The 13,579-nt window shown below is 39.4% G+C and overlaps 1 protein-coding gene across 1 annotated transcript in view; it reads right to left on the bottom strand.

Annotated features, from left to right (window-relative positions):
- PTPRG (protein tyrosine phosphatase, receptor type, G) overlaps positions 1 to 13,579 on the bottom strand; it is a gene marked incomplete at its 5' end in the record, with an annotated part of 313,696 nt that overhangs the window by 183,964 nt on the left and 116,153 nt on the right. Inside the window, 2 exon segments of the mRNA XM_009997037.1 lie at positions 2,071 to 2,087; positions 4,910 to 5,089. Of these exon segments, the coding sequence (XP_009995339.1) occupies positions 2,071 to 2,087; positions 4,910 to 5,089 (197 nt within the window).

The following is a 13,579-nucleotide window of genomic DNA, read 5'->3' as shown; positions in this document are numbered from 1 at the left end:
ACAACAAGGAAAAAAAAGTTCTTAATACAGTTTTTCTGAAGCACTTATTTTCTTCTCATTATATAAGAATACTACTTCTAATGCAAGTCAAACGTCCAGTCATAATTTTCCTCTTTACAGGGATTGGTTTTAAAAAACCCCAGTCTACTAGAAATGTTGGCTGATTATGGAAGTAATTATGAAGTTACTTAGACTACAGAAAACCACAAAGTCCAAATTTTTAAAGGACTTTTTGCACTCCACGTTGGACTTTGATTAAAATTTAAATGGCACAGTCCATCAAAACCTGTTTAATGTGGTTCCAGGGACTAATGGTTGACCACATTCCTTGGCCTTGCAAACCACTGAAGGTCTGTGGAATACAAGCTAGGGAATGAAAGGATCTTAATGCTTGCTGGATTTCTTGTGTTTTTTGTGGGGGGGACATCCTTGTGCCCTATTCCTCCTCTACTGCTGAACATGGCATGTACTTTCCTTAACATCCCTACTCCTCCTTTCTTTAAAATGGGGAGAGTGACAATAATGTTTTTGAGACCCACTCATGAGAAGTCCTTCATAAGAACTTGGGCTTTATTACAGTGACTCTGAGATTATTATTATGTGATTTAATAAGGGTCAAAATGACCTTCTTTGTATTTGCTTTTCATTTCCAAAAACCTTTGCATTTTATTGTAACAATAAAAGCTGTAGGTCCAAATAGAGGGCAAAAATCATATGGTGGAAGCTGGTGCATGTTACAGGGGAGGTCTATGGTCCAGCTAAGAACTGAATCCAGCTTTCCAAAAACTCCTGTCTGATGCTCTCACTACAAGATCACCTGCCTTTCTAGCATCTCCCATTTTTAATATGTATGATTCCTAAAAATTACTCCTTACAAAATCCTATTTTCTCATCCCTTACAAAACTCTTGCTTAAAAACAGAACTAAATTTAGACTTTTTTTTTTTTTCTTCTTCTTCTTTTTTTCCTCCTTGTAAAAGCCACTTTAGACCACCACTTCCTGTGCCCAGAATTCTGTGATTAAAGGTTTTTGGGTTGGGGTTTTTAATTTATTTATTTTTTTCATGGGAACAGCATAACCCACAAGGATTTCTCTGTGTTCTCAAGCCAACTGTGTCATCACAATAGGACCACTAATACAAACCCAAGTTTATTACACAAGGGGGAAGTTTTTATTCATTGCTGAAATAAACCAAAACAGCTAGTTGTGAAATAAAAGTTGTTCTTCTGTTGGTGAATCAGTGACAGGCTCTGCTGCAGGTTAGGCTTTCTGCCACACCAGGGCTGCCCTCCCATCAGTACAGACTGTTGGCTACAGCAGCCTCATCTCAGGTGCAACTGTACAATTTAGAAACATCTCAACTTTAAAATGTTCACATGAAAAGCATCTAAATGTTAAATTGCATGAGCTGGTCAGATGTTTCTAAATTGTGGCAGTGACATAACAGGGCTATTTTCTTCCATGATTTCTGGTTCTTTCAGCACTTCCTTTGCATCAAAGCATTTGTGTAGGAAGAAGGGTGGTGCAAATTCTCAATGAGCTCAGCAGTATTTTAATACTGAAAATCTCAGTCAATCGGTTATAAATTCCATAGATAAAATTGTAGGAGATGAGGAATACAGGAAAGCAGATTCATGTGCATCTGTTAAAAACCTCTGTGGGGATTCAGTTGCATCTAATAAATATTTGATAGTTCCTAAATCATTTATGGCTCTGTCAGGGGTCATTTTACTTGTTTTAGATGAATAATTAAAAGGATAATTAGGAGGATGTACAATCTGAAATGTTCATCTAATTGTTCATTTTACAGTATTCCTTACACTGCTGAGCTGTACAACGTGTTCCCATCACCTTTCTATCTCAGCAGCATCCCCTTCCTGCCAGCACTTTGGGGGCTTCCCTTCCCTCCATGTGATTCAGGACTGGAATAACCAAACATCACATTCATGGGCTTCAGGAGCCACAGTTTTTATCCAATAATTCCATAGAACACACAGCAAGGAAGCGATCCCCAAAGCCCGCTCATTTAAAATTATAATTGAAATTAAAAAACTAAGGGAGGTGGTACACAGTGACCAGGATCACAACTGTGTGATGCCCTTTGCCAAATCAGGGCAGGAGCTGTGTGCGTATCACCTGCTTGAGAGTAAAAATAAACCTGGATACACAGCGGCTCTTGTCCTGCCTTAGCAGAGCAGCTCAGGTGGCCAGGACAGCCAGAGAGGTGCACATCAGGTAGGAAAAGTACCTAACAAAAGCATAGACACCTGTGGCAGAAATTTTAGTAGGTTTCTCTAAATGGAAGGAGTCTTCAGTGACCTAAAAAGGGGCAAAGTGGCAACGTTTGTGTAGTGCTGGTGAAGGTACTGCTCCCATGGGTGCTCTTCCCACGGGGCAGGTTAGGCTTGAAGAAGCCTCGTCAGCCTCAGGCCCAGCTGACACCAGGTAGCACTTAATTACACGGTGGCACAAACAAGAACAACTAATGCAAATGTAACTATGAAATGTGCTTATGCTCTCCAAGTGATCTTTACCACTTGGGAAAGAGCTACTACGATGATGAAATCGAACCTACATTAGTGCCTTTGCTGGTGTAATCATGCACAAAAGCATTTCTAGTCGAGACAGGGGCTTAGTGAATCCATTTCCATTTTCTGAATCAAACACTGCTTCCTGCACATTGTCTGCCTTTCACCTGATATGAGGGGTGGGAAACAAGAAAGAGCACAACGAATCTGAACAGCAATAACCTCTTTACCTTTTAACATTTCAGAGCATAAAAATAGCTAATTGTTCCATCCTAAAAAAAAAATAAATTGCAAGGTCCAATAGCAATTACAATAACTGAAGCAACACATTTCCTGCCCGTTAGTGAGCATCAAGGTTAAGGGTCTTTGGCTTTCCCTTGGACCCTTCTCTTTTAACCAGTCATTAATAGCTATAAAATGTCCTCTACATCCATCACTATTGCTTAAACAGATATTTAGTTTACTGTCTCTGTCAGTCTGCAATATGAAGGTCTCATGTGGCCATCTGCTCCAAGACTCTGCTGCCAAAATGCATCACAATCTACGGCATAACCTGCTCACAAGCCAAAACATCCTACTTGGTTTGCTGTTCTACCACTTACCACCTTAAAAATTAATTCCAGGCAAGTTTCTTTAAATGTGAGAAAACCAAGAAAAAGAATGGGACTTCATAAAATAAGGGAGGAGTTAACAGATCAGCAGAAGAAATCAGGGACAACAGCAAGGCAAAAAGAGTCTTCACGTTACCAGCAAAAGGCCGTAAGTTACCAAGAAAAGTGACAGTTACTGTTGCCCTGTGAAGCAATAACTTGTCACTAAAAATCCATACCCCAATGGGTGAGGAAATCAAATACAGCAGCAGTGCTAAAATCACCCAGCAGAGGAGACTGAAGATACAGCTTTCTTTGCCAGCTGCATGGAGACTGGAAAATTTGCTGGCACATTTCAGTTCAACATGGTTTCCTGTGATATGTGCAGCAATATGTTCCTATTACACACACAGTATATAGCATTACCATCTTTCCTAGATGAATAGCAGCATCACGTTTCTTGTGGTGTTTCTAATCACATTTATTGCTGGTTACTACAAACACCCCTCTGTGGCCAAAAGGGCAGGGAGCGTAACACGAATGGATTAATCAAGCACCAAATTTCCATAGCAATCAACCTTGCCTGAACCTCATGTTGCTTTAAAGTGCAACAAAGTCAGAATTTCAAAGCAAACAGGAGCATTTCTTAGTGAAGTTGGAAAACCCCCTCAGTAATGCATCAAAAACCCAAGCTATAGTGGTTTATTTTAACTGGATTTCCTTTGCAATGAAAGAAAGCAGGATCACAGCCTGTCACTCCATCTCATCTGGGGGGCAATAACTGAATTCCTGCTAAGATCCTGAATTGCTGGAACTGGATCTGAAGTGCTTGCTGGACTCCAGGTTGTGGCTCAAAGTCCCCTGGACCTGGTGGGTGTATCTGAGGTCACACTGTGTGCACAGCTGAGTCCCCAACCCTGCAGCAGGTACATGCCCTGAGTTTTGCTAGCAAACCCTCTGACCAGGGACCCATTACATAAAGCACTATAGATATGCATGTTGAATGTTAATAAAGATAAAAATACACTTCCAATAAATAAAATTGAATTAATTAGTGGTTTAATCCAATTCCCTAAAAATATTTGACCTTGTCAAATGAAGAGGGTGGCCTTATAATTTTTGCTTTTTACATTTTTAGAATTAAAGAGTAATCAAATGCATGCAGCTTTGCATATAAATCAACCTTGACCTTTTGGTGAACTGTTTTGGTAAAAATAAGCAGTACTCTGACTGTTCTCTTCTCTAAAAGCCAGAACAGACAGAGCAGAAGAGGATTCAGTTCAGTGAAGAACAGAGTGCTATAATCATATCAAAACCACATTAATAAGCCCCCCTACTCTGATCAGTTATTACTCTTTCTTCTCTAAAACCTTCCCATTTCTGAGATTTCCCCTTTCCTACTGAAGTCTGAGCCTTGCATCTCAAATTTCTTTTGGATTAGATATTTCAGCTTCCAAAGCTGATAATTCAAGGGTACACCTTGAAACACTTATACAGCTTTTTATGCTGAGGAACAACTGACTACCAAGAGAATTATTTTATACTAAGAACTTAGAAACCCCCCACCTTCAAAAACCCCTTAAAAACAATCTGCAGAACTCGCTTTGCACAGAGTACAGAGGCAGAGATATGTGACTGCTGCTGGAATTATTATATTTTATTTTTAATTTTTTTTTTAAAAAAGCAGCAAAATCCAAACAACCAAACAATGAAAAAGGAGGAGAGTGAAACATGGCTTGAATATCTAATTGACTGCAGGCAGGCTACGAAGACAAGCAGAAAAAAACATACCTGTTTTTCCTGTGTTTTTCATCCAAGTCTTGTTTGAAGATTCATTGTCAAAACCATCAAGCTGCAGTTCTTGATACTCATCTCCAACATGTGCCTGATGGTCTATGATGTCTATGGGAGACTGGTGAGACCCTCCACACTTCTCACTGGAAGTAACCCAGTGCTCGGGACCATATGTACCTGTTAAAAAATACCAATATCAATTAACATTCCAGTGGCTCAGTAGTTCTGGATAACTCTTAAATAAGAGGATGAAGCACTTAAGCTCCCCAGATAACTCTACCACAGTCACACTTCCAGTTTTTGAAAGCAGTTAAGACTTGTAAACTCATGAGGAGATTGAAGTCCATGAGGTTTGTGCAGCAGCCTGACTTTGCCTCCAGCAGTAATGAACAATGGCCTCTTTTGTGTTTTTTTAATTACTATTCTTGAAAACTCTCTGTGATTCCCAAGTTCCCCTCGTGCATATGCTATGAATTAGCATGGTGTTGCTGGAACTTTCCTAAAGCTTCAGTCTCAGTGCATTACTAGGCAGTTTACCTTTTCACATGAGGCAAATAATGTAACAGCTGCCCATTAACTCAGGTCTGTGCAACACTCTGCTTAGATAATATGATCTTCATTAATGATCTTATTTTTTCTGGAGGTTTTGAAGCCAAAAAAAATGAAAAGAGAGAAGGAAGCTAGATGCATATTAGTACACTTGAAGAAAACAAGGAAAAAAAAGGAAAATTACTCTGGAGGAAAATGCTGTAACTTTCTCTTGCTTCTGCTCTGACATGAGTTTGCTGTTTTCCTTATTAGCACAGTCTGTTCTCACCTGATGTAAACAACTCCCTCAAAACAAGACAAGTCAAATACTGGCAGTAAATGAGAAACTCCAAGGACTGAAGGGCAGTGTCTTGCATGTGCATCTGTACCTGGGCACCTCAGAGCCATCTGTATTACATACATGTCAGCTGGCCGAAAGCAGACAGATCCAAAAGCTGTCACCCCTCCTCCCTCTACTCTTTTTTTTTGGTTTTAAAAAAATACAGGGCAGAGTTTAAGTTCTGGAAAGCAATTTAAGCTTCTGTAATTTGTGAGTCTATCACTAGCCACTGTGCAAGGTAAGTAAGAGAAAAGAGAAATGACCCCAGCAGCCCTCACGGGCTCACCACACTTTACAGTATTTTTCAGTAGTTTAAGATACTGCTGTTACCAGAGATGTCCCCCCAGGTCATGAGGCACAGGTGGAGTGATCCTGCTCCTGTTCTGGACCTTTTGCCAGCTCCAGATCACTTTTTGGGGTATCAACAAGTCCTCAGCCCCCAAACTGTTTAAAATCAATTTCGTGAAGGCATTGCACCAGCACTGCTGCTGGGAAAAGGAAAGCAGCGTCTTACAGTGTGACACTGGAGCAGTGAGGGGTAGTATCACAAACTGCCACTAAATCTGTCAGAGGTTGTCTGCCACAGCCCTAACTCACCCTGCCTATTCTGCAAGGCTCTCCAGTATAAACAGCCAAAACCAACAGCACATAAAACCAAAAGGTATCAGGCAAACACCTTGCCATCCCCACCACACAACATCTCTAGATGCAATATAACACCAGGGACATTGAGGCACATGCAGGAGGATCTCCAGTAAATTTCAGGTTTTTCTTATGACCTCTCTCTCCAACTCTTAATTTATATTAACAGGGACTAAGTGATCATCTTTGTACCAGTGCAAACAGTGGCTTAAGCTCCTAAAACAACAGCACTTCTCCCTCACAGTTCTTTAAGTGCTTTACAGCAGGGATCTGCACCATTATTCTCATGGATGGCCTGAGAAGGGTAGCAATTTGCCCAAGCTCATCTACCAAAACCAAGTTATAACCCAGAGCTGCACTTTGCTCTCCTGAGACCCCTGTTGTCACACCTGTATCATACTACACAGTTAGCATGTCTGCTTAAAAGGCTGACAGCAGTAAATGATCCACCACTCTACATTTATTTCCCTTCCATCTGAGCAGTGTATGTAAATTCAATTAGTGCCATCCAAACCCAGCAGTTGTGAAGGCCAGTTGCTTTGGTCCGTGGGTTTTAATCTGCCTAGTTGCAAAATACATTCTTCCTATCCTCCTGTAGGCTAATACAGGACACTTAATCAATACTAAGATTTTGTGCTATACTCATCACACAGAAAGGCTGTAGGGTAACCAAAACAATAACAAGAAAGTGTTTTCTTTGAACTACAATTAGGCAAAACTGCAACATTCTTAAAAAAAATCATTTACATCATCTGCCCTGGTTAGAAATCAGTTTCATTTATCTGATGGTTCAACTTGTATTGTCAGCAAAAGCCACTTTCAATTAATTTCCCAACATTCCACAGTGAAGGAGAAGAGAATTATTAAAAACCCTACGTGGAGAAAACCAAACATGTTCCACTCGCACACAGCTATCTTTCCTGATTCAGGATGTTCTTAGTAATTGCTTTGCAGTGAATTAATTGGCAATTCAGATTTACTTTTCATACAACTTTGCATTTACTCCACAAAATGTGGGGATTTACAATGTTTACTACTACACATAATCATCAAACCTGCCAGCTCTTGTTTTTTGGCTTTGTTATAAACATGGGGCGAGATTTTCAAACGCACTCTGCTCATAGAGGCTATCACAGTGGTTTCAGCTGTGCATTCAAAAGCAGCAGTGAACTCACATTTTTCTTTTTTAAGCATTTTGGTGACCCTTCAGCCAACAAGGAGTTGGTTTTTTGCTTGTTGTTTTTGTTTTGTTTTGCTTTGTTTTTTTGAGTAGGCAGATTTATTTTAACAGAGACTGTAGGGTTCCTTTCCATGCATCTTGTCACAAAGACTTTATTTTTAATATAAAAAAAAGTATACCCAGCTCTCAACCAATTTGCAGTGGAAACTGTTTTACCAAAATGAATAAAATAAACCATAAGTGTAAAGAAACAAATGAACCACCAGGTTGAATTAAAACCTCAAGTGACTTAGGTATCTAGACTGAATCTTGCTGGAATGTAGTTTTTCACAGACCTTCAAAAAGCTTGTATAGCCTTGTATAATTTAAAAAAATATGAAGTAATTTTTAAAAAAAAACCAAAACTTGTCTGGATTAATTTAATAGCAATACAGTAGCTTCACTCATTTCTAAATCTGTAATTCACACACACACACAAAAAGCCTAGCAGTATCTACTCTCCTGATGTGAATAGTATTAGTTTAATGCATAAAATGTTTCTGTATTGGTGCTGAATTATTAAAGAAAAATCCAATGCAATGAAACTCTCTCAACAATTCAATACTCCAATTTAGTGCTGCAACTCCAAGTCCTGACATCCCCAATTACAGGCACAAGGCTAAGCTCTGATTTTGAGGTTCAAGACCTGCTAGCTAAAATCAGCACAGGATTTTATAAATGGTTAGGTTTTCCATTAATATCTTTTATAAGTTTTTGACATGCAAATTATTACATGCAGTGTGACCTGCACCATTATAGCAGCAATTCTGGATAGAAATAGAGGCCATGACCCCAACACCTCCATTCCCAACAGTGCAGGTTTGGGGCCATCCCAGCTTTAACAATTAGTGTGAAAAGACAAAGGGAAGCTGGGGGAAGAAGAACTTGTTTGGTTTTGAGTCTGAGACCGAATTAAATACATTGTAACCTCTACCCTAGAAAAAAAAAATAAGCCCAACAACCTGCAATATATAAACAAGAATAACACAGTGGGATACAATTATTCAGAGGCAGCCATCAGAGGGTTTCAGCCTAACTGCCTTTTTGCCACGGATATTCAAGTGCAGTTTTAATTGAAACTGATCTTCCACTACAGATTTCAAATTAATTCTTCCAAGTGTCTCATGCTCCAGACATCCTTGCCTTGCAAAAAAATCCTATATCATTAGAGGAGGAAATAGAACACTTTTTTTAAGCTTGCAGGTATTGATTACCTATTCCTTCCATCAAAGCACAATTGCCATTCTGCACTGTATAAATCTCTTCAGCGTTAGACACTTTATAAAGTACTGAGAATTATATCATTAATCATTCGCAGTTGCACCTGTCTTGCTTTATTGAATTCTTTGTTTTTTAGAACTTTAAATAAATGCTTTTAAATAAAAACATGACATTAAATAAAGACTCTGTTTCACTTAAACCTGCTAAAAAAAAAAAAAAATCCCTTCATTCTGTGTGTGACATTTACCCATCTGAAACAGAGTAACTTATGGCTATTTGTATTTCATTTTTCCAACAGTAAGCTTGGTGGCTTGAAATCAAATAAAATTTGGAATGAATTTGAATTGGCCTTTTAAAGGATGACAAATAATTCGGTTTTCAAAAACCCAAACAAGTTAAGACCCCTCAACTGTGTTAATAAATAATACACATTTCCATTGAGATGGTGGGACAACCTAAGGGTCAGATGGTCCCATCTTTCCCCTTCCCCAAGGACAGCAGCAAGGGGAATTTGGTGACAGTCCCTCTTTCAGTGGCCAAAGGGTGTTTTCTCACCCAGCACCACCATGCAGAGCTGCATGGACACTTGTCTCAGGCTGATGCACAGGACAGAGCGACTCTCCACCAAAAGCTGCCCTGCATCCACTTGTGTTTCAGGGAGCTCCAGAGGTCACCCACCTCCTGGGGCTGGAACCTTGCAAGCTCATGTTGGATGGCAGCCAGATCTCTGGGGACTTACCCTTACCTCCACTAAAATCAGGGGCAATAGGGCTGCTGGCTTCTAAGCATGAACCTCAGCTTCTCACACACAACATTTCAAACACCACGTAAAGCTAGAAATGTTGTCACCCACCCTGGTCTGAAATTATTTGATGCTTCCTAGATGGATTCTGCATTCCTTTCTCATGTGAAATCTTGCTGTCTATGACTGCAGAACCTTTGATAGTTTTTAATACACAGACTGCTTTCTAAATAGAATCCAAGATTACTTTTTTCCTTCTTTTTACTGTAGAACCTGTACAATGAACAGTCTTCATTAATGAAAAACCATTAAAATAATGTATTCTGCCAAAATCTAGTTAAAACTTGTATAAAAACATCCAATTTAGAAAAAAATCAAGTATACTTCTTTTTCTTCTACATTTTTTTGGTTTAGAATGTTTCTTTTAAAAATGACTGGTCTTTCCTTGATTTAAAATCATTTTCAAATTAATAGATTTGCATAACCCCTGCTTGCACAGTTTTGGTCAGTTAGCTTGAATTAAAGGACCACAGCAGGTAAGAACCTCTGCAAGGTTTACAGGGTCTGGATAAATAGGGATGCTTTACTTGCATGGACTGGCAGCTATGATCTGCCCAACCACCTCAGCATGTAGCTGAGCAACAGCTAAGTTGTGAATCTCTGCCTCTGAGTCCCTAACACACTTAAACTGCTCCATCACAAGCCAAATCTCAAGAAACACTGAAAAGAAATGTCATCACCAGTAAACAAAACTGGTTCCTTTTCTTCACACTGAGAAAGAGCGAGGAAGTGGTGCCTTTGCTCAGCTACAAAGCAATGAACTTCAACAGCAGGCTGCATTTTCAAACAGGAAAAAATAGCTTAAAACAATCAAATATCAGTTAAATCCACTATGGATCTGAATTCATTTTAAGATACTTCAAAAATCTCAGTCTGGGGCTTCTCTCTGTTATCTGGGACAAAAGAGAAATAAATTGAAACTGTCGTTTGATGCTGTCAACCAAGACCTCACCATCACTTTTTGCCATTTAAAACCAAGTGCATCAGTAAGTCCAGGGAGGCAGAAAAGAAGGTGCTTATGCCATGTGAGTTTTGACAGGAGGCAAGGCATGTACTGCAGATCCAGACTGGCTGAAAAATCAACCTCCCTTCACCCTCTCCTCTCACCTCCAGTTCCCTCCTAAGAAGAAGAAATAATGTGAACCCTGTAGGTTGAAGCCTAAAAATTGCATTTAGACATAAGGCACACAGAATGATCTGAATGACATATCTCTTGCTGAGGAGTGATTTACCATAAGGTTGCAGGAGTAAAGGTATAAAAATCCCTGAATGCCTTGATAAAAATCACTGGCATCTTTCAAGGTCCTTCCCAGTGCAGAGAAAGCAACCGAGTCATTGAATCATTATATTAGGGAAAAAAGTTGTTCAAATTATATTTTCTTGCTCTGAAATGATGGCATACCAAGTTCAAAGAGGTGGAGAAGGAGAGCCCATAGTTGTAGTTCACAGTGTGGTTCTCAACAAAGATTTCAGGATTTCCTACCCTGAAGGAAAAAGGCTTCTCATTTTATTATTCTCTCTCATCACTCTGTTTAACATGAGACACTCATGCTTGCAGAAAATTCCAATTACTGCTTGAAAAATGAGACTGAATACCAAGAACCAGATCCTGAAGAGCTCGCTGAGACACAAACCGGTCTAAGCTTTATCCAGTCTGCAAGCCCAGTAAAGAGTGTGCAAGACATGTGAGAGTTGTAAGCCAAAACCAGGGTTTTTAGAGAACTGAAAAAAGCTGAAAGAAATGTTCCGCACACACAATCTCTGATAAGGGATATCTTAACCAGCAGTTGTTGGAACAAATACAAATACAGGATGACAGAACAAAAAAAAGGGTTTGGATTTTGATAACCTTTGAGCAACTGCTAGCAGCACCACCAGCACCACCAATGCCACCACACCTGCAGAAATGCCCTGCCTGCCATGGGGCTGTAAAATCCAAGCTCACCTTCAAAACTGATTTCATCAGTAATACTGTCTCACTGGCAGGTGCAAAGAGAGAAAGAAAAGCTTTAAATCATGATCCTAAATATAAATCGTCCTATAACGTCTGAAGCTGAAGACAGAGTGAGGTGCATGTTCTCCTTAAATTTTTATATCCACAGATGCTACAATCATTGCTGGATTCTTTAATTAAACATTCTAACCTTTCATTATCTTTGGCAAAAATTTTATGTGTTTTCAAAAGCTTTGTCTGTCTTAGTGTATATGTGAACATCAGTCGCAAACACAGTGTTTTTTAATTATATGTTGACACACACCCGTAGACATATTTTCTCCATCCTAATTTTGTTCCTCAAAAAAGTATGAAGGCACCATGAATCTCACATGGAGCTTCCACTGTACCTATTAACCTTGCAGAGCCACAAATTTATGATAAATATCCAAGATCAGGAAACACCAGAACCTTAAGACAAATGTTGCAGGAAGGTCAGAATAAAGGGGTGTAAGTACAATTACTGAAACAAGCTTCTTCCATAAACATTTCAAGTTTTAGCATTCATGAGCTGCATAATTTACCACCACACAAGTGAAAATGGTACTAAGTTTAGTAGTGTTGGCAAAATAGTTTGGGGGTTCTTAAGGGGTGTCTCACACAAGCAAAGTAGACAAAATTAATGAGTTGTTGAGTTTGGTGACTCTATCTAAAAAATATTTATATTGAGCACAGAACACAACAATATCAATGAAATTATTATGCAGAACTTACTGAGTGGGAGGATAAATTGTGGCATAGGTGGTGTCTGCTGGTGGCAGGTGACTAAGACAATCTACATCTACATCCTCTTTGATAATTTTCTGCATTTTTAATAAATGTATCTGACATCTCATGCCATTCATTTCATAACTGTCTGAGGCCTTTTAAAAACTGCTCATCCCTGAGCTGCATATAATAAACGAGGTGATAACTTACAATATCAGGAGAAAACATGAGATTAATTTATATGAAGACATTGTAAATTAACTTTCTGCTATTCCTTACTGGTTGAGTGAAGCTCTATGAATGCTAAGGACAGACATAAAAATAGATTTTTTTAAAATATAATTTAAAAAAGTATAAATTCCTGATGGAAATCACTGAATGAAGATGTATTCTGAATCAATGCTGTAGCTCAAGGACAGCACTTGGGGTTGCTGGAGGAAGCCATCCATTTCAGTAATGGGGGCCTTGCCCAGGGCACGGGGGCCTCAGACAGGTTACATCCAGGACAGCTTTCTCTACAGAAATGTCTTTCTCTCTCATTATCCCTTTTTGTCTTTACAGTGTAATAACTGTAAAATGGACTTTGACAGCAGAAATACATATACTGCTGTAGTGCTCAAATCCAGCAGATGGAAGAGGGGCTCCATTCTTCCATGTGCACAGCAGCAAACGTCTCCTGTCTCAGCTTACAAAGAACCAACTCAGAGATGAAAACAACCCAATGTGAAGCACCTCAGATTTGAAACCTTGCAGCCCTCCTGGGCTAAATTCCCCTGCTCTATAATAACCTTGCTTCATGCTCTCTTCTCCAAAGCTATCTCCCTGAGCGGAGTAACCCATTAGCACACCAGAAAAGTGATCAACCTTCCCATGGGAAAGAAGAGAAAAGAAACACCAATTCTCCCAAAGAGCAAAGATAAAAAGAAATGAGCCTGGTGTTTCACAGAATTAAACAGATGAAGAAGGAGCACAAGCCCATACAACACTGATGGAAACCATGGTGTTCCATCTGGGCTACTCCAAGGAGAAAGCACAGCATGAAAATAGCCCTGAGAAAATACAATTGAGGAAACACGAGGAAGAAACTGGGCAGGAAACTTTCCCACCCAAAAGTTGTTAGATGCAGAGGGAGGCCTGAGGGGCTTCAATCAGACTTTGTTGAAAGAAGAGGAAGGAAGAGGAGCTGAATTTGGCTTTGTGCTAATTACGGCATT

This window comes from Chaetura pelagica, unplaced genomic scaffold, assembly GCF_000747805.2.
Source record: "Chaetura pelagica isolate M959 unplaced genomic scaffold, ChaPel_1.0 scaffold364, whole genome shotgun sequence".
NCBI lineage: Eukaryota > Metazoa > Chordata > Aves > Apodiformes > Apodidae > Chaetura > Chaetura pelagica.
Note: the sequence above shows the minus strand (reverse complement) of the source record. Positions and strands in the feature narration are given on the sequence as shown.